This window comes from Thamnophis elegans, chromosome 3 (genome assembly GCF_009769535.1).
Source record: "Thamnophis elegans isolate rThaEle1 chromosome 3, rThaEle1.pri, whole genome shotgun sequence".
NCBI classification, from domain to species: domain Eukaryota; kingdom Metazoa; phylum Chordata; class Lepidosauria; order Squamata; family Colubridae; genus Thamnophis; species Thamnophis elegans.
In genome coordinates this window covers 141,138,681-141,160,726 of record NC_045543.1, presented here as the reverse complement: position 1 = coordinate 141,160,726, position 22,046 = coordinate 141,138,681, and the positions used below count along the sequence as shown (strand labels likewise).

The following is a 22,046-nucleotide window of genomic DNA, read 5'->3' as shown; positions in this document are numbered from 1 at the left end:
TGGCACAAAAACAACCAATCAAAATAGTTAGTGACGATGACCATTATTCCTGCCTTCTTTTTTTATTAGGTTTATTGAAACTGGAGCAGAATGCTTCATCAATTTACTAGGATTGCTTGGCTTGTTATGAAATTACCTACTACAAGTTTGCAATTAAGTCCTTTCTTGTGGGCCAAACCGGATCTATATCTGTAGTGTAGTAACAAAAGGTCAGACCGCAGTATTGGAAGCAAATTAGGTTTTAAAACTGCCCTGTAAGTATATGGGGGCCTCTTATTCAGTGCAGTGTATGAGAAATCTTGGCACCGTCTCCTGTTTTGCATGCTTGTTTCTGGAGACGCTCTCTATTGGAACATACAATTGCAAAAAGCCGTCTTCACCCGCACCCATTTAGGCCAGGGACATATGGATGAATCCTGCTTTTGTTGGCAAGCCTTAATAAGCAACATACTCCTTTTCTGAATAGCTCAAACAAAGATGCTTATATGTAGGATGAATTTATTGCCACGTGGTACAGATTTACAGAAAGTCAAGGCCATACACACCATTGGGAGGGGTAAAAATGCCCACTGGCAAAAAGCAGGAAACACCAGTGAGTATAAATAAAAATATAAAACGAAAGAATAAACTAGACACGAACAAATAAAATTAAAACAAGGAAAAGGCCATATTAAATACAATAATACAATAGCAGAGTTGGAAGGGATCTTGGAGGTCTTCTAGTCCAACCCCCTGCCTAGGCAGGAAACCCTATACCATTCCAGACAAATGGCTATCCAACATCTTCTTAAAAACTTCCAGTGTTGGAGCATTCACAACTTCTGGAGGCAAGCTGTTCCACTGATTAATTGTTCTGTCAGAAAATTTCTCCTTAGTTCTAAGTTGCTTCTCTCCTTAATTAGTTTCCACCCATTGCTTCTTGTTCTACCCTCAGGTGCCTTGGAGAATAGTTTGACTCCCTCTTCTTTGTGGCAACCCCTGAGATATTGGAAGACTGCTATCATGTCTCCCATAGTTCTTCTTTTCATTAAACTAGACATACCCAGTTCCTGCAACCGTTCTTCATATATTTTAGTCTCCAGTCCCCTAATCATCTTTGTTGCTCTTCTCTGCACTCTTTCTAGAGTCTCCACATCTTTTCTACATCGTGGCGACCAAAACTGAATGGTGTATTCCAACTGTGGCCTTACCAAGGCATTATAAAATGGTATTAACACTTCACGTGATCTTGATTCTATCCCTCTGTTTAAGTAGCCTAGAACTGTGTTGGCTTTGGAAGCTTGAAAAATGTTGCTGAAGAGCCACCTCTTCCAGAGATCTAGGGCAATCAAAGTTGTAGTGAGGAAAAGGCCTTAAAACAGTATAAATGAAATATTCTGAGCATAGAGGTTTTTAACAAAATTATAAGCATTTCCATCGGCGTAAATATTTGAAACTGTAATGAAAAAAACAGAATTTTTTGGGATAAATAATTGTCCCTAGAGTTCAGCTTTGCTGTGTTCACTCTTTTTGATGTATTGGCCTGTTTTCTTGGACATGTTGTATGAGAATTGGTATAAATTAATGGTTAATTTTGAGTTTATTTACTTATTTCAACATGTACCTATCACTTCTATATACATCCCTAACAAATAGTGTATGCAGGTAATGATACATGTATTTTTTCCTCTGACAGAGTTTCAGCTTTCCTACAGAACAAATATTAAATGGCCTACTAATCCAATTACGGTTCAATTTGCATTCATATAATAAATATTCCATAACTAAACAATAGGCATTGTATTAAAAAAAAGTCCACTACATTTTTATATAAACAGGGGCTATTTTCTAGAAAGAAACATAGCATGCATGGATCAAATGGTTACTGCCATTGGTTTCAAACAGGCAGGAATTGCTCAGTAACATTCGATCCAAAATTTCACCAAACCAATTAAGAAGAATTCTCCCCAAATTTCAGCTATGGTGCACAAAGTAAACAACAAACTTTTTAATAAATAGCAAAAATGTGCTACTTTCAAATATTTTCAAAGTGTATAAAGCAATAATTGTTTTCAGTTTTGTTAACATAATAAAAGTTTGAATTATATACTTGCAGGCTCTGAGGAGGGCAACTAATATAATTACCCCAAGGAAGTAATAATTTTGCTTTGAAAGAACTCACAAAATGTCCAATATCCAGCAAGTATTGGGACATAAAATGTTTAAGGTAGTTTTTCATAATACGAAATTGTGTACAAGGAAATTTGGCTCAAGTTTTCCGTTATTACCTGGAAATGCAGATTTCTCTGACTTGTTGAGGTGTTAAAGCAAAAATAAAGAACTTCTCCTGGAATCTCTGAATACTGCTCTGTACTAAAGAGAAAGAGAGAGAGAGATCTTTTGAGCTGGATACAGAAAATCTCTTCTGACTGATACAAAACACATCAAACCTTAGAAGGAACTATCAATGCACAGTAAAGCTTCAACACATAGGATAGGATAATAGAACAGAACAGAATTATTTATAGAATTATTTATTGGCCAAGTGTAATTGGACACACAAGGAATTTATCTTTGATGCATATGGTCTAAGTGTACATTAAAAAAAATACATTCATCAAGAATCATGAGATACAGAAAGATACATTAAAAATACATTCATCATAAATATCAAATGTGCATTGAGAAAGCTCTAAAACTCATACACCTCTATCCTTTCCCAAAACCGCTGTATTGACATTCTTCAGGTACTTGATAAGTTCACGTTTAAAGTAATTATGAGAGGAGTGATAAGTTGCATGCAGAATTAACCAAGAAAAACGTTCTCTACTTACGGATGGCTAAGAAACTATATTGATAATAAATACTTATAACATGACCACATATAGAATGCTATGTACCTACTTAAGTATGTAGTAGGATAAGGACTTTGAATGACATATTTAACACATACTTGCTTTACAATCACATAATCAGCGCATTCCAAAATAATTTCAAAATTAATTTCTAGAGGACATATTAAAGTAGGACGTAAAGTGAGATTTGGACATTAAGAGTGAACATATGGGGTCAGGCTGGATAGCCTCTCGGGGTACCTTTCATCTTGTTATTATAAAGTAAAAGACGGAGTTTGAAGCTTGCAGAAGAGCAGGAAGTGTAAATGTCAAAACCGCAGAGTTCAGCTAAAGTTCTTACAAAGCCCCGTAGCCATTATGACCTGCGGCCAGACAAAAGGGGAGCAAGACAGTATCTGCTTATAAGGCTTCTTTCCTCAAGGTAACCAATCAGAAATGGGTTAAGTATTCCTGTGTTGTGCTGCTTTTGACAAAGTATAAGAATGCGTGCTTCCATTAGAAGAGTTGTTCAGAAGTTACATGCTTGCCTTTGACTAGCTTTTTTGAACCTGGCTGCCAAATAAACTTCTCCTTGATCCTGAAAGGTCTAGGCCCTGTTATTTTCTGCAACAATATTGTGTTTCCTCAATTTCCCCGATCATTTATATTCCTTTAACTCTAGATTGAAAGCTTTGCTGGCTCCCCCATTTCCTCAGAATCAGATACCATATTTTTTGGAGTATAAGACACACCTTAGTTTTGGGGGAGGGAAATAAGAAAAAAAAATCTGGCTCTGCCTACCAGCATCCATGGTATTCATCTGGCTAGCATCCTGTCAGTGTGTGTGTGTGTGTGTTGAGGGCTGTTTGGAAAGAAACAGTATTTGCTGTGTAAGCAACAAAGGAGGAGACAGCAAGGAGCCAAGGGGTGGCTTGTTCTGTACTAAAGCTGCATGCTGTGCTGATATCCGAAACTAAAACTGAAAGTGAAATTTCTCTCCTTTGCTGAACTACCATATTGGAAAACCTGCTTCTGGTATTGTATATTTACTTAATGTGTTATATTATATATAAAGAGAAGTTATTGAATCCTGCTGAATCAGTTACTTGTGTGTGCTTTCTGAATGTGATTGCTGCTGCAAACTCGGACACATCCTTGCAGCAAATAGCAAACAGCTAGGTTAGCTTCAGCACATTATTTCAGCCTGATTCAGCATGAGCAGCTGATTGGCGGGTGGATCGGCCTCCCAGAAAACCCCCAATCAGCTGTTCCAGGCTGCAGGGATTTCCACAGTCCATCACCTCCTCCATGCCTCGCATGTTTACCTATATTTGGTGTATAAGATGCACCCAAATTTTCACCCTCTTTTAGGGAGGGGAGAGTCTGTCTTATACTCTGAAAAATACAGTAAATAAAAGTGAAACAAGCAACAGACAGCAAAGAAGTGGCGTGGAGCACACTAAGTGAAAGAAGAGATGTGGGAGAGATGAACCAAAGCTAAGGAAGAAATAATATGATGGTAAGGAAAATCAGAAATAGGAGCCAAAATGTAGGAAAGAAAAAGGCTGTACAGGTAGTTGTACAAGATACAACCATAACAGAGTCTGTCCATTATGGTCACATGTTGTGACAGCCATTAAGTGAAGCATCTCACCTAATGACCCACCATTCCGGCTCTCCCAAGTACAATCATTAAGGAATTACGTGGGCCATTAAGTGGAGTATCAGGTGCGTCAAGAGTAGGGAAGGGCTTTGGAGACCTAACACAAGCCTCCCCTACCCCCGAGGCAACCACTCCCTATTCCTCAGGTTTGCCATGACGGGCTTAGGGCAAAGTAAAAAGGATTATTTTATTCTCCTAAAAAACTTAATTCTTCTGATTCTAAGAAAACGATCCCATATATTGATGTGTAATTAATTTTTTAAAAGTTTCTTTGTTCTAAAAATGAGAAGATAATGCAATATATCTCCGTATGGTCCAGATTTAATAAGATTTAGCAATAAGTTTGGATTAATTTTGCATTATTATATGGTTCCCTTTTTTCTGTTAATTAGCTTTGTTTTAATTTATTTTAATCATTATATTTTGGTTTTCTTTCTGCAACATAATCACCACCTCTTTTTTGTTGGTGGTGCAGTTACTATTTGCATTTCGCTATTGAAAAAGAAATTTTAATTTTAAAAAGCCCACTCTTTTTAATCTGTGAGAATTCTTGGAGGATTGATAAGGTCCTAGAAGTCTGGAAGAAAGCAAATGTTTATCTGCATATTCAAAAAGGTGGGGAGGTCCCAGGAAGCTACAGACAGGCAACCTGATATCAATCCTGGGATAGGTTCAGCATGTTTGTGAGAACTTGGGATAGGCAGGCCACAATTAAAAACCAGCATGGGAATTGTAGCAAACAATGTTGGCCAGATTAATTACATCTCCTTCTTTGATAGAATAAGTGGCCCTTTCTCCAATATTCATCATAGGAGAAAAACGAAGATGGCAAGTCGCAGAATGCTATAAACATATTGTATTTGGTCCTCAACAAAGCCTTTGACAGACTGCTTAATGATGTTCTTAATTAAACTATGGGGTAGATAATAGTGCTAAATGGACTTAACAGTTGGCTAAATAACAATGCCCGAAATGTGTATTGTTAATGGCTTCATTTCATCTTGGAGAGACATATTAAAATAAAAAGCAATAGAATTCTGTCAGGAATCCTGTGCTGTTCCAAGATTTTTATTAATTATCTAAATGAAAGTAGTGAGAAGACGCTTAGATACAGGTATCCTTGTCAACCAGAAATTAAACATAAGCCAGTAAAGGTAGTCCTCTACTTACAACAGTTCATTTGATGACCATTCAAAGTTACAATGGCACTGAAAAAAGTGACTTATGACCATTTTTCACATAATCGCCATCCTCATGGTCATATAATCAAAATTCAGCCCTTGGCAACTGGCTCATATTTATGACAGTTGCAGTGACCTGGGGTCATGTGATCTCCTTCTGCCATCTTCTAATAAGCAAAGCCAAGGGGAAGACAGATTCACTTAACAACCGTGATACTAATTTAAGAGCTGCAGTGATCCACTTAATAACCATGACAAGAAAGGTCATAAAATACGCATAACAATGTTTTGCTTAGCAACAGAAACGTTGGACTCAACTGTGGTCATAAGTCGAGGACTACCTGTATTGTGATGTAGTTGCTAAAAAGGCAAATGGCAAGGGCGCAGATTATGGAAAATAATTGCTGCGTTCCATCTATCAGGAGTGCTGTTTCTGGTTCTGTGCAACAGTCTTCAAAGAGAATTGTGACAAATTCAAGCAAGGTGCTGAAAGTTTGAAAACCAAGCCCTATGAGACAAGGTTAAGAGATCTGAGTGTGCTCAGCCTTCAGAAGAGATACCTGAGAAGAGATTGGATAGAGTCTTTAAGCATCTGAAGGGCTGCCACACAGACAGGGAATGGACTGTATTATCCAGTGACCTTGAAGGCAAGATAACTGGGTTAAAATTACAGAAAAGAAGGTCCAACTGCAAGTTCTCCATGATTTATGACAGTGATGGCAAACCTTTTTTGGCTGCCATGCCAAAAGCGGGGGAGCATAGAGGGGTTGTGCGCTGGTGTGCCACACTCATAATGCTATGCATGTGCACAATCAGCGACACCCCCCGCTTTTGCCACAGTTCCCTCCCCCTTCTCTGAAGCCTCCGGAGGGCAAAAAATGGCCCTACAGGGAACCTGGAAGTTCGGGAATCGTGACTTCTGGTTTGTCCGTAGGGCCGATTTTCGACCTCCGGAGCCTTCAGGCAGCTTCCCTGAAGGCTCCAGAGGGTGAAATACAGACCTACAGACAAACCAGAAGTCACCATTCCTGAAGTTCTGGTTTCCCCATAGGGCGCGGTTTTTACGCTTTGGGGGCTTCAGGAAAGCCTCCAGAGGGTGAAAAATGGCCTCAAATGAAGGCTGAATTCAGCTGGCAGCGCGCGCATGCACGCTGGCCAGCTGACAAGGCAACGCCTCGCATGCCCTGACAAATGGCTCCGCGTGCCACCTGTGGCACGCGTGCCACAGGTTCGCCATCACAGAGTTATGAGATAGGAATTGGGCATTGCTGGTCTAGAGAAAGAATGGACTGGGATGGCATGATAGCGGTATTGCAGTATTTGAGAGGCTGCCACAAAGAAGAGGGGGTCTACTTATTTTCCAAAGCAAATGAAGGCAGGGAAAGAAAAAATGGATGGAAACTAATCAAAGAGAAGCAACCTGGAATTGAGGGGAGACTTCCTAACAGTGAAGACAGTTAACAAATGGAATGGCTTGCCTTCAGAATTTATAGGTCAGTGATGGCGAACCTTTTTCTTATGGCGTGTCAACATTGCGTGTGCACATGCTATCGCACACGCCTGTGTGCCCACACCAATGCAATCCTCCTCCTAGATGATTTCCAGGGTCACTTCTATGACTATGGCTGAAATGGAAGAGCCTGGTGTAGACCAGGGAGATTGCAGTTTTTCCTGAGTCACCCATGGCCTTATATTCACAACTGCTGAAAATCACACACCTCTTTCCCACACCTGTACAAAAGAAAAACTTCCTTTATGATCCCAATCTACCCTAACAGCTTTCCTCAGCCATAAACTCAGATAACATGCAGACTAAGGGAACATAGTAAAGCTTCATTTGCTGATTTTTAACACTGAGAGATGTAAGCATAGGAACAATTCAATATCCTAGACAGCAGCTAGTCCTCCACTTACAACAGTTCTTAGTGACCGTTCAAAGTTACAACAGCACTGAAAAAAGTGACTCAAGACCTTATTTCACACTTACGACCATTGCAGCATCCCCATGGTCACATGATCAAAATTCAGAGGCTTGGTAAGTGGTTCATATTTATGACAGTTGGAGTGCCCGTGATCCCCTTTTGCTTTTATAAGCAAAATCAATGGGGAATCTGGAATCACTTAACAACTGTGTTACTAACTTAATGAATACAATGATTCACTTAACATCAATGGCAAGAAAAGTCATAAAATAGGGAAAACTCACTTAACAAACGCTTCATTTATCAACATACATTTTGGTCTCAAAGGCTACATAAAACGGGATTGCTGATCAGATTGGAACATTAACAAGCAAGCAATTCTAAATTAGTCTCTGTCTGGATTGGAAACAATAATCAAGGCAAACCAGTTTGGCACATCACCTCATTATTTTTTGTCCTGACTACTAAGGGTTTGTACCAAACCCGTGTATTTTAGAACACTTACCTAAGCTGGTAGGTTTTATGAGAACGTCAAGCACATCATAAAAAGGGAGATTCTTCAACTGAACATCAGGATGCACTGGAGGAACCGAAGGGGACGGCTGCTGCATCTCAAAACGAGGCTTGGTGTCCTGAAGTAACACTGAACCAAGAGGAGAGGAAGGTGATTGGGGAGCGACCGAAGTTGAAGGTGCAGGATGCAATCCGGGCACGGCTAAGTCAGGTTCCGCCGGAGAAGAGCTACTGTCCAGGTTGAAAACTGAAGATTTTAGAGCAGTCAAGTCAGAAAGGCCTTCAATTGTCCTGGGATAGCGGCGCCTGTAGAGTTCCCGGATCTTGATCTGAACTGCTGGGCTACAGCCGCTCTTCAGCAAGTGCAGAGCCCTCATTAGGAGGTCATGTTTGCGCCCACTTTTATTACGTCCAGCAAAACCCAGCAACATTTGCAGTTCAGACACCCGAAAACTCGATACCATATTCTAGGAGTAACAACAGATCAAGAATAGGTAAAATGATGGGCAGTGGCAGGATGGACTGACAGCCCTAGGTTAAAAAGTTATAATAAATATGATCAAGTTTTATTTACATCATAATATTGTGTCATACCATAAATGGGCAACAAATCCTTTATGATTTAGAGGTGGGGTTTTTTTTAACCAATTTGGTCACTGAAATATTGATGGTATTGCAATTGGGATGTAGTTAAAAGCCCTATTCAAATTGTGTCCCACACATAAGTATATTTTTTCATAGAACAAGCAACATTAACCTCCATAATGGCAGCAATAAAGTAAAATATAAGTTCTAATGGTGACACATTTATAGCACAGACTTAAAAGCCCAAACAGTGTACTGTTTGCTGTATTGTTTTTTTCCACAGTTTTTCAGATTTTTATAGCTACAGGGTGTCTCGTACCCATCGTCTTGTTCCATGCAGAATATTTGTGACTACGGCACAGCGTGAAGAAAGCTATAGAATCAGCTTAAATATATCAGTAAATCTGCACTCATTCCTTGGACCACTAAACTAGTGACTTGAGGTGGAATTCTATTTAATAAACACATAAATAAAATAAAATAAAACAGAGCACAAGATTACCTCCTTAAATTTTCTCAAGGCTAAATGTTCCTACTCTTCTGAATATTTATTCATCTTTCACAATCGGCCTTCCTCTGAATACAGATAGTCTTTAAGTAGCAATAGCAATAGCAGTTAGACTTATATACCGCTTCATAGGGCTTTCAGCCCTCTCTAAGCAGTTTACAGAGTCAGCATATTGCCCCCAACAATCCGGGTCCTCATTTTACCCATCTCGGAAGGATGGAAGGCTGAGTCAACCCTGAGCCAGTGAGATTTGAACAGCCGAACTGCAGAACTGCAGTCACTGAAGTAGCCTGCAGTGCTGCATTTAACCACTGCGCCACCTCGGCTCTGATACTACAACTGGAACATATTTTGACGAATGAGTCATGCACTGCATTCGATTTTGCTTGATTTTATGAGCCATTTTTGAACACTGTCCTTAAAGAAATCCAGTTTCCCCCTTTGGCTTTGCTTGCCGGAAGCCAGCTAATAAGGTCCCAAATAGCAATCACATGACCCTGGGACACAGCAACCACCGCTGGTTGCCAAGTACCTGAATTACAATCATGTGACCACAAAGATGCTGTAACGGTCCTAAGTGTGAGAACCAGTTGAAAGTCACTTATTTCAGTGAGATTGTAACTACAGATCTGAAAATATAACATTAGTTTTACAGAGAGTTGAGAAAAAAGCAAGTCAATGCGTCAGTTACCAGCCGCAAAATCCAACCGTGATAGGCTTCTATTGTTCCATCCCCATTTTCAAAAGCCATTTTCTATTCCTCAAGATATTACCAAAATACAACTTCCAGCATCCCTTATCAACAAGTCTAATTTGTGCTACCAAGGCTTGTAGTTCGCCAACACCTGGAGGACTGCAGGACTCTCATCACAGGTCTAGAATATTCTTCCTATAAGCAATACTCAAACAGCAAAAACAAATGAATGATAAGACTTTGTAAAGCTACCCCAAAAGTCTGAAATCTCCCTTCCTTGGAGATTCATCGGAATCTGTCTTTAAATGCTTCCTGAGAATTGGCTTTAAGAGTCTCCAGAGACCTTGTAAAGAGACCGCACCTGACATACCCACACCTGAAGCCCCAATAAACAGAAGAACACTGACAATCTCCTAAACTCCGCTGAAGATGTTACCTAGCTTGGTAATGAAATGTTCGGAAACCAACCCACAAGCTTGGAGAACTGTTCTGACCCCCCTCGTCCCACACCAACACACACTCCGAGCAAAAGATAAATTAATTAACAGACAGGTCCTTGGCAGCAATCCAGCACAGATAAGCCATGGCAGCAATCCAGCCTGCCAAGCTCACCATAATGTTCTTCAATATTAGTTCCTGCATTGACTTCTGCAAGAGGGGTGTGTGCACAAGCAGTCCTTTTATAGTCTGGAGAGGAGCCTAATGACCACCAGCTGAGTGCAATTCCCTCCTGTAATTGCATAATTGTTCCTTAGCCTATTAGCTCTCCGGTGCTAGGCATCTAGGAACAACTCCCTTGTCTCCTCCCCACTGCTGACATCCGGATCACACTCCCTTGTCTCCTCCCCACTGGTCCAAGGCTCAGGCGCCTCCTGGTGGCCAACCAGCCTCTCTGTGCCCTGCTCGGAGTCGGAACCCTGTCCAGGGTCCTCCACATCCTCCAAAGCCGACTCATAGGGCCCCTCGCTGTCGGAGTCTGGTGGCAGCTCCAACGGCTCCTGCTGGGCCACAACAGAGAATGAACCTTGATCCTCATCCTACAGCCGAGTTACAGATATTCGTCACTATTGCAAACCTCGTAGGTCCATTCTATTAAACAATGTCACCTTGTTGGACCCCAATCTGTGTCCTCTCAGTAGTAGCATATGCTCTGTGGAACAGCATAACCCCCTCCCTGGAGATTCAGAAGCCCCCAATCCTGTGAGCCTTCCATAAGACCTTGAAGACCTGGCTGTTCCCCAGGCACTTGAATCAGGGTGGAGATGAGCTCTGTTACCATAGGCAATTAATTGTTCAGTGTCTATCTTTGAGTACCAGGAAAGGAGGGAATTTTTTTTTGGGGGGGGGGTTGTTATTAATCTTGTAAGTTACATAAGAGTTATTTGTGAAAGGTTGGTGTTACATTTTATTTTTACTTATTGGTATTCCACTTTTATTATTTTTACAAATAACTCAAGGCAGCAAACATATCCAACACAACTTCTTCCTCCTGTTTTCACCATAATAACAACCCTGTTAGGTGGGCTGTAATTGATACAAATAAATCCCCACCTAGAAAAAGACCTCCAGAAGTAAAATTGGAGGGGGCAATTCTCTATTTCTCTCTACCAAAACGTTTTCTAGAGAATTAGGGGATCCTTCAGAGCATTGTAATTTCATGTTATATTATGCTACAAGGTACAAAATGATTATTTTTAAATGCTTGATTAAATTCAGATGCTAATGATAATAGCGTGACAGTATGTGGGCAGTCAAGACGAATTCCTAATAAGAATTCCTAAAGCCTAAATAATTCCTAAACCAATTATTAGAAGAAACTGAAAATATACCACACACATAAGTCATCTATTTATTTTTGATGCAGAAAATATAAGTAATTAGGGATATTAAGAAGAGATAGCCAGATGGCATTTCTTTTTCCTCTTCCTGGAATTATTTCAATTAAAGCTGATTTGGTTTGGGAAATTGTTAAAAATCAAGGGTCAAGCCTCCTTATTTTTCTGTTCTCATCCATATTATTTCTCTGCTATCATTTCTCTGTTTCTCCTGCCTTTCATCCTTGCAAACTCTGGCTTAAAGAATGGCAAAATATGTTTAGGTCTTACACCAATTGCAACAAGTTCTCCTAATTTGCTGCCTTGGGTCCTATGTTTCTTTGTAGTTCTTCCAGTTTAACCAGGCAATTTGGACAACTCTGTGCAGTTGAAATTATTTTTATATTTAATGGTTTGTGGGGAGATGGGAAGAGAGGAGCTCCTTTGCATTTGAATCAAAACTTTCTTTCTTCATGGAACCTTCTTCCTACAATATTCTTTCATCTCTCTTTTCCAGCATTCTCTTATACGCTATTTTTCTTCAATCACAGGCCCACCAGCCATCCTTTTTCGTCATTCTCATTAGGATCAAACATTCTTGTAGCACTGGGTGATACCATTTTTCCATGCTGTTGAAAACATCCCCCATATTCTTTTCTTATATATATTTTCCATTGTTTTTGGGGAGATTAATGTCATCTAGTACATTTTAATATAGAATTCATACTTTCCATTCCTGCAGTTGTTTGCTTTTCGTTTGTTACATTTTTTCCCCTTTGGTTATTTCTGTTTTTTTCCATTGTTAACACACAACTCTCACAAATCTATTTCTGCTAGCATATGTTCCCACAAAAACTAAAGATCTAAAGCAGATTTCTGTCGTATACATTCGCTCTTTAATTCATGATAAACCTACTTTCCTTCATTTGGAAAGGAACTTCATGGCACCATATTCTGAGATTTATCACATGCTTTTTTTTCTTGGTTTTACATGCATCTATTTTCATTCATTCTATTTGCCAACTCAATTCTCATTTACTCCTTTTTACATTCCCAGTTGCAATCTTCCATATACCATGATTGTCAATCTACTCTCATTATTCTAACAACAATCAAAACTTTCTAGTCCTTAACTTACAACAGTTCATTTAGCAACTGTTCAAAGTTAAGGCACTGAAAAAAATAACTTATGGCCATTTTTTTCACGACCATTACAGCATCTCTATGGGCATGTGATCAAAATTCAAATGCTCGGCAACCAATGTTGTTAACAAATTGCCACTGGGTTTCATCTGGTAGATCAGGGGTCCCCAACCCCCAGGCCACAGCCCATTAGCAGGCCTTGACGTGTTCGGAACCAGGCTGCAAAAGCAAGGGGCAAGTGCATGCGTGGAGTTCCATTTGTGCAAGTGGTATGTGTGTGTGTGTGCTGCCACCTGCACAAACAGAGTTGCGTGCACGCTTGCTTATCATTTCCTCCCTCCCCTCCGCTGGTTCCCAAAGTTGGAAATGTTGGGGATTACTGTGGTAGATGACATTTGTCTCTTGACACAGAGAATGTTAAAAATACATCTTCATCATCTATCAACTAGTAAAAAGTTCCTGCTTCCATCCAAATTTTTTCTTATTCTCTTTTTCCCAATTTTTAAGCTTGGGTTTCCCCAAAAATTAACACGGGAAAGACCCTAATGCTTTTTATTAGACTCCACAGTTTTCTAACTGATGTGTTTGCAGAGACACATGTCATGTTTTTTCTTATTTTTTAGTACCCCCCCCCATATCAGCCACACAATGTCACACTTTACACCTGTAGTGCTATGCTATGAAGATTCCTACTCCTAATTCCATCGTTAAGTGAGGACTATCTGTATATTATTACATATTTATGGGACTTCTAAACTTTATTCCTCTTGGAGTTTGGGGACATATTTTGCTATCTTCTTGTAAAGTCCAACCTCATCTCCACTTTGACTTTATATTATTTGGATGGTGTATAGTCTGCCAATTTTAAGAGAAATTAGTGTTTTCAGGTGTGCAGGAACACATGCAGTGCCATTAAAGGAGAAACTCTGTAGCTCAGGATTGAAATGAGGGGTCCTTGGTGCTCTCTGAGCTTGGATTGTTTTCTCGCATAGGTTTCATTACCCCAAATAGGTAGCATCAGTGCTAGGGCTGATGTTACCTAGTTTGGGTAGTGAAAAATCTGCAAGAAAGCAACCAAGCTCAGAGATAACCAAGGACCTTCCGTATACAGAACCTGTCAGCAGTTCCTTAAAGAAGCTGTGTGTTTTCCCAGGATTACACTTCCATAGCTACAATGCAATCCTGGGAAAAGTCTCACTTAATCTGAGTAGTTCTCAACTGTTATCGGGGCACCTGCAATCACCCTAAGACAATTTTCTCTCCAAAACACAGAATGGCCATAATAGCACTGGGATAAGTGACAAAAGAAATGAGTAGAAATATATTTTTGCAATTTCAAGTTCTTTACATTACAAAACTAAATAACCATCTCTTCATTTCAACAAAGAAAGTAGGTAAACCGTATTATTTGCTTAATCAATACTGAACATGTCAGGTTGCCCTTTAATGTTTCAAGGGAGAAATTTTCAACAATGGAGAGAGAAACCAAATATGTAAAACATGTTTTTAAAAAATCAGGACAGAATTTTCAGTTGAGAGTACTGTATACACATGGAAGTATTGTTAAACTACTATAATATCTAAATTTCCATTTTTTAACAGTTTTTAGGCCAACAAAAGAGGGACGTGTTGGCTCAGTGGCTAAGAAGCTGAGCTTGTCGATCAGAAAGGTCGGCAGTTAGGCAGTTTGAATCCCTAGCGCAGCATAACTGAGTGAGCTCCCGTTACTTATCCCAGCTTCTGCAAACCTAGCAATTCGAAAGCATGTAAAAATGCAAGTAGAAAAATAAGGAACACTTTTGGTGGGAAGCATTCCGTGTTGGCTCTTCAGCTTTGAAATGGAGATGAGCACCGTCCCCTAGAGTCGGGAATGACTAGCACATACAGTGGGGCAAAAAAGTATTTAGTCAGCCACCAATTGTGCAAGTTCTCCCACTTAAAAAGATGAGAGAGGCCTGAAATTGACATCATAGGTAGACCTCAACTATGAGAGACAAAATGAGAAAACAAATCCAGACAATCACACTGTCTGATTTGGAAAGAATTTTTTTGCAAATTATGGTGGAAAATAAGTATTTGGTCACCTACAAACAAGCAAGATTTCTGGCTCTCTCACAGACCTTCTTCAAGAGGCTCCTCTGTCCTCCACTCATTACCTGTATTAATGGCACCTGTTTGAACTTGTTAGCAGTATAAAAGACACCTGTCCACAACCTCAAAGAGTCACACTCCAAACTCCACTATGGTGAAGACCAAAGAGCTGTCGAAGGACACCAGAAAAATTGTAGACCTGCACCAGGCTGGGAAGATTGAATCTGCAATAGGCAAGCAGCTTGGTGTGAAGAAATCAACTGTGGGAGCAATAATTAGAAAATGGAAGACATACAAGACCACTCATAATCTCCCTTGATCTGGGGCTCCACGCAAGATCTCACTCCGTGGGGTGAAAATGATCACAAGAACGGTGAACAAAAATCCCAGAATCACACGGGGGACCTAGTGAATGACCAAAGTAACAAAGGCTACCATCAGTAACACACTATGCCGCCAGGGACTCAGATCCTGCAGTGCCAAATGTGTCCCCCTGCTTAAGCCAGTACATGTCTGGGCCCATCTGAAGTTTGCATTTGGATGATCCAAAAGAGGATTGGGAGAATGTCATATGGTCAGATGAAACCAAAGTAGAACTGTTTGGTAGAAACAAAACTCGTCGTGTTTGGAGGAGAGAGAATGCTGAGTTGCATCCAAAGAACACCATACCTACTGTGAAGCACGGGGGTGGCAACATCATGCTTTGGGGCTGTTTCTCTGCAAAGGGACCAGGATGACTGATTCGTGTACAGGAAAGAATGAATGGGCCCATGTATCGTTAGATTTTGAGTGCAAACCTCCTTCCATCAGCAAGGGCATTGAAGATGAAACTTGACTGGGTCTTTCAGCATGACAATGATCCCAAACACACTGCCTGGGCAACGAAGGAGTGGCTTCGTAAGAAGCATTTCAAGGTCCTGGAGTGGCCTAGCCAGTCTCCAGATCTCAACCCCATAGAAAACCTTTGGAGGGAGTGGAAAGTCCGTGTTGCCCAGCGACAGCCCCAAAACATCACTGCTCTACAGAGCTGCATGGAGGAATGGGCCAACATACCAGCAACAGTGTGTGCCAACCTTGTGAAGACTTACAGAAAACATTTGACCTCTGTCATTGCCAACAAAGGATATAACACAGTATTGAGATGAACTTTTGATATTGACCAAATACTTATTTTCCACCATCATTGGCAAAAAAATTCTTTCCAAATCAGACAAATGTGATTGTCTGGATTTGTTTTCTCATTTTGTATCTCATAGTTGAGGTGTACCTATGATGTCAATTACAGGCCTCTCTCATCTTTTTAAGTGGGTGGCTGACTAAATACTTTTTTGCCCCACTGTATTTGTGAGGGGAACCTTTACCGTTACCTTTAGGTCAACAAACTTTTCAAAAACTATGCCATAAATTAAAATGTGAGCTTCATCTAAAACACTAAGATCAAATTAAATAGAAGATACTGGGGGAAAAGAAATAGCAGTTCAAGAAGACTCTTTCAAATCATATTTGTACTTTTATTCTTCTCTCTTTGACCATTAATAAAAAAAAAATTGTGCACTAAAAAGTATTACTTTAACGTCAGAATAAAATCATAACTAAAAAGTAAGAACCTGCATATACATCCTCCCCAATAAAATCAGCTTCACGAAATAAAAAACAAAACAAAATACAAAAAGTTTGAAGTCATAAGGTATACAAGAAATAGTGGCACACAAATAGTCCTTGACTTATGACCGAAATGGATCCCAGAATTTCTGTCATAAATCATGACAGCTGTAAATCAAGACACCCATGCGACCAATCTGATTTTACAATCTTTTTTGTAGCAGTTATTAAACAAAGGTGGCAATTGTTAAGGGGGTTAATGCATTCCTATGGGTGTTTATTCCTGGAAATTGGACTGAAAAGGCCAATTTCTGGCTAAAACAGCCGTGAACAGTATCGCATGACTGCAGAGAGCTCCAAATTTGAAGAGATAGCAGGTTAAGAAGTGTGAAAAATAAATATAAATATCTGGCCTTAAGGCAAGGCCAAGGTTGCCTTGTTACCAGGAAGATTGCCACCTTCAGAAACCTAGAATTGGGTTCCAAGGACCTTTTGAGAAAGGGGCCCATCATAACTACAAACAGCTGCTAAGTGACCAGTCATTAAGTGAAAATTACCTATAGTTAAATCTACAAAGCTTTGTTAGATTTGTTAACTGAAGTGACATAAGTATTATCTTCAGCTCAGTGATCTGTATCTAACAATAATGAATTCAAAAGCAGATTGCCTATAAAGGCTTTCAGACTTCTTCAGGAAAGTATCTTCGCATCAGGACTCCCAAGAGTAAACCCAGAGATTAAAAGCCCAACCTTGCCTATTTTTTAAAAACAGGTCTCAACAATAGATGGGACTGCCTCTCAAGTATATACTGTAGAATATTATACTGGACCCTGACACTTAGAGGCGGCCCAGAACTTTCTGTGGTTCAATTGAGGGAATGAAACCCAGCAGGATAAAGCAGAAGCTTAAAGAAAAGGGCCTTTCTGAAAATGAAGGGGAGAAGAAGGACGCAATAAAGGGAGAACAGAATTAGGATCTGAGAAGGGGTTAGGTGGATAATACGCACAGGAAAAAAATTTAATATAGTCTCCAAAAATCCTTCTTTATGAAAGCGAGAAGCCAAGCTCTTTTTCTTGCCAAAAGAAAGGCATGGGATGAACTCCAGTAGAAAGAGATGCTGGGAAGGAGGCAAGGGAAAAACGTGGACTGAGTAACTCGGGAGTTGCAGGCTATGAAGGGACACAAAAGCTCATCATTATGGGCCACAGATGAAGCCAAACTGAGTGGATTGCTGGTGGGAAAGGAAATATCTGAGAAACACAAAATGAGGTGCTGTTCGGAGGATGGCGTGATCTAGGGGTGACTTAATAAAATAGGGAGCGGGTTGATAGGACTGACTTAAGAAATAAGGGGAATTGTTAGGAGAGACTTAGGAAATAAGGGAGGGGGTGGTGACAGAAAATAGGGGGGGCTAAGAGGGGTCTTAAAAAGGGGATTGGGATGATTTAGAAAATAAGGGGTGGCTGATAGGGATGACTTAAGAAATAAAGGAACAGTTTAAGGGAGACCTTGGATATAAGGGGGGCTGATAGAGTGACTTAAGATAAAGGGAATGGTTTAGGGGAGACTTAGGAAATAAGGGGGGCTAAGTGATAGGGGAGACTTAGAAAATAAGGGGGGGCTAAGAGACCTAAGTAATAAGGGGGTGACTTAAGAAATAAGGGATTTAGGGGAGACTTAGGAAATAAGGAGGGGAGGCCTAAAATAAGCAGGACATAGGGGTGATTTAAGAAATAAGGAAGGGGGTTATGGGGAGACTTAGGAAATAAGGGAGGGGGGGCTGATAGGGTGACCTAAGAAATAAGGGAGGAGTTTAGGGTGAGTTAAAAATAAGGGGGGCTGCTAAGAGTAACTTAACAAATAAGGGGGACACTGATAGGGGTGACTTGGGAAGTAAAGAGAGGTCTGGTAGAGGTGACTTGGAAAATAAGAGGGACTGATAGGGGTCACTTAGGACAAAAGGGGGGGGGGGCTCAGAGGGTGACTTAGGAAATAAGGGAGAATGATAGGAGTGCTTAAGAAATAAGTGGTTAGGGGAGACTTAGGAAACAAGGGGGGGGCTGGTAGGGATGACCTAAAAAATAAGCAGCAGATAGGGGTGCTTATGAAATAAGGGTGGGGGTTATGGGGAGACTTAAGAAATAAGGAGGGATAGGGGTGCTTAAGAAATAAGGGAGGGGGTTATTGGAAGATTTAGGAAATAAGGGGGGGGGGTGATAAGGTGACCTAAGAAATAAGGGAGGGGTTATGGGGAGATTTAGGAAATAAGAGTGGGGGCTGATAGGGGTGATTAAGAAATAAAGGAGGGGGTTATGGGACGACTTAGGAAATAAGGGGGCCTGATAGGGCGACCCAAGAAATAAGGGAGGGGTTTAGGGTGAGTTAAAAAATAAGGGGGGCTGCTAAGAGTAACTTAACAAATAAGGGGGGATGATAGGGGTGACATATGAAATAAGAGGGATTGATAGGGGTCACTTAGGACAAAAGGGGGGGACTCAGGGGGTGAGTTAGGAAATAGGGGGGGAGTTAGGTGAGGCAGCCAAGTTCAGTCCAGGCTCCGCTCCTGTGGGGATTTAAAGCAAAAAACACGGGTTTCCTTCCCGCTCCCGCCCCCCGAGAAGGTGGGAAGAAGCAGCCCTCCCTTTGTTTTCACCCGCTCTCTGAAGCGCCGAGAGGCTCCTTCTGGCCCGCCAAGACCAGTCCGGCAGGGACAGGAGGATGGGCCTTGTAGTCCGAGGGCGACCGGAAGGAAACGAAGGTCGGGGAGGGTGTTAAAAAAAAAAAAGAAGACCAGGAATGGGAGGGAGGGAAGGCAAGGTAGCCGCCGGGCTTGGCCCCGACCCCTGCGCGCGACTCCCAGGCGTCGGACTACAATTCCCATCAGCCTCGGGGAGGCCGGAGGGAGGGAGGAAGAAAAGAAGAGGACAGCACCCCTACCCACCCCCACCCCAAAAATCGGGGCTCACGGGAGGAGGAAGGATCCTCCGCGGGGACGGCGCGCTCTCCCTCACCCTCAGCTCCTCGAAATCCGCCATTTTCTACCCGCCGCCTGGCTCAGCCTCCGCCGCCGGCACCGACGCCGCCGCGGCCGCCGCCACCATCCTGCAGGGTCGCCCGATGCCGCCGCCTCCTCCGATGCCGCTGACGCGAGGGGGGGGGGACGGGCCCGCGCCCGTGGCCACGCCCACCCGACTGCGGAGGCCGCCGGCCGTTAAAGGGGGCGGGGCGCGAGGCGAGCGCGCTCTTCCCGCCCTTTTCGAGCGAGGCGGTTGGGAGTGGGAGGGGGGGAAATAAAAAAAATTAAAGAGCCTCCCGCGCCTGAGGCGGTTAGGCGACCGAAGCTGAGGGGAAAGAAAGCGCTTCTTGCTCGTCGGAATTCACTGGGGTTGGATGGAGAAATCTGATGAATTAATCGATAATGGATTAATAATTTGATGGAGAGAAATCGTCCTCCAGAGAAAAAGGGAGGAAAACGACCCTCGTCCCGTGACCGTATTGAAGCTCCTGCCTTGTGGGTTCCTAGCAAAAGGGCTACACAAACACACACCCTTAAAAAAAAATTACATATAAAAATTCCATTTCTAAATAAACTGTGTTGTCTGGGTACAAGCAATTTTGGGAAATAATAATTGTAATTACAATAATGCTCATTATATTGGTATTAGTCACATCATCATCATCATTTTCTTCTTGTGCCGTATCTGTCAAAGGACGTCGGCAATCATGTTGGCAATCCTATTTTTGTCAACAGCCACACGAAAAAGTGCTGCTGAGTTTTGTCCAAACCAGTCCCAAGCCATGATATTCTTCTGCCTGGACCTCCTTTGCCTTCAACCTTTCCTTGGAGCATTAAGTGAAGTGTGGCATATTTTTCCAGGTGTCACATCACATGTCCAAAATATTCTAACTTCTGCTTTTTAATGGCTTTGATGATTTCCCTTGGCTTTCCCACACGGCTTATCACCTTATTTCTGATTTTGTCAACCCAGCTTACACATAACAGCCGTCTGTAACGCCACATTTCAAATGCTTCTAGTCTCTTTCAAGTGGCTTTCTGTCAGAGACCGACCCTCTACTCCTTAGAGCAGGATAGAAGAGATATTATTATTATATACTTTATTCATTAAACACTGCATTACAAATACCAGTGACTGGTGCTAATGATTGATACGGATTGCTGCCAGCATCCTAGGTATCAACCAAGTACCTTCTTAAAATATAAGATGTTCTGAGTAGCTCAGTTTTTTGCAGTTCCGCTGGTGTTATTGCAGGAAGCTGCAATTTGTGGATACAATAATACAGTAGCAGAGTTGGAAGGGACTTTGGAGATCTTCTAGTCCAACCCCCTGACTAGGCAGGAGACTCTACCGTTTCAGACAAATGGCTATCCATTTGTCTTCTAGTGTTGGAGCATTCACAACTTCTAAAGGCAAGCTGTTCCACTGATTAATTGTTCTAAATGTCAGGAAATTTCTCCTCAGTTCTAAGCTGCTTCTCTCCTTGATTAATTTCCACCCATTGCTTCTTGTCCTGCCCTCAGGTGCCTTGGAGAATAGTTTGACTCCCTCTTCTTTGTGGCAACCCCTGAGATATTGAAAGACTGTTATCATGTCTCCCCTAGTCCTTCTTTTCATTAAACTAAACATACCCAGTTCCTGCAACCGTTCTTCATATGTTTTAGTCTCCATGTATCTTGTAAAATTCTTGGAGCTGGTGCCAAGTGCCCCGATGACAATGGGTATCACTGTTACAAGCTTCATCCATAGCCGTGTCGTTTCAATGGCCAGGTCACAATATTTCATGATTTTTTCTAGTTCTTTTTCTTCTGGCATCTCCAGGAACAGCAATATCAATGAACTGTACACTTCGGTCCTCTACAACCGTGATATCTGGCGTGTTGTGCTCCAAATGACGATCCGTTTGTATTCGAAAGTCCCACAAGATCTTCACCTCCTCATCTTTGATAACTTTTTCCACTTTATGTTCCCATGACTTTCTGGATACAGGTAAATCCTATTTTTTACATAATGACCAGTGGATTAATTTAACAACTCGGTCATGTCTAGCTTTGTAATCAGTTTGTGCGATTTTGCTGCATTCACATATTAAATGTGAAACATTTTTGACTTTGTTATTGCAAAGTCGGCAGTTTGGGTTGTCAGTGGATTTTTATATCTTCGTTTTTATGGCATTAGTTTGTAGTGCTTGTCTTGAGCAGCCAGTAAACCTTCCGTTTCTTTCTTGATAGTTCTAATTTTGAGCTGAGTTGTGGTTGTAAGGCAAGGACTACTTTTAGTGTTCCTGTTTTGCTTTATCATTGGATGTTGTATGACAGGGTCCCGGCAAACGGACACAGCTCCAGTTGCACAAGTGGCTCATGCATGAAGCTTCATTTGTGCAAGTGACAGATGACATGTATGCCACTCACACATGGATCATGGGCTACACCTGTGGAATCATCCCCTCTGCCATGCACCTGCATAACTGTCATCCCCCCACCCACCTACATAACCACCC

General features: G+C 41.5%; 1 protein-coding gene across 6 annotated transcripts in view; it reads right to left on the bottom strand.

The window, feature by feature from the left end:
* The window catches only part of PIAS2 (protein inhibitor of activated STAT 2), a 41,309-nt gene extending 21,621 nt beyond the window's left edge, over positions 1-19,688 (bottom strand). For 3 of the 6 annotated variants that reach the window (XM_032213135.1, XM_032213136.1, XM_032213138.1), the window contains exons 1-3: positions 19,541-19,687; positions 8,085-8,559; positions 2,268-2,352 (exon numbers count right to left, since the gene is read on the bottom strand). In XM_032213135.1, coding sequence (XP_032069026.1) covers positions 2,268-2,352; positions 8,085-8,559; positions 19,541-19,564 — 584 coding nt within the window. In that variant the 5' untranslated portion in view covers positions 19,565-19,687. Of the gene's footprint in view, positions 1-2,267; positions 2,353-8,084; positions 8,560-19,182; positions 19,293-19,540 lie in introns of those variants that run through there. The other 3 variants (XM_032213132.1, XM_032213137.1, XM_032213134.1) reach the window with 3 other exon arrangements.
* Between the last annotated feature and the right edge of the window lie 2,358 nt (positions 19,689-22,046).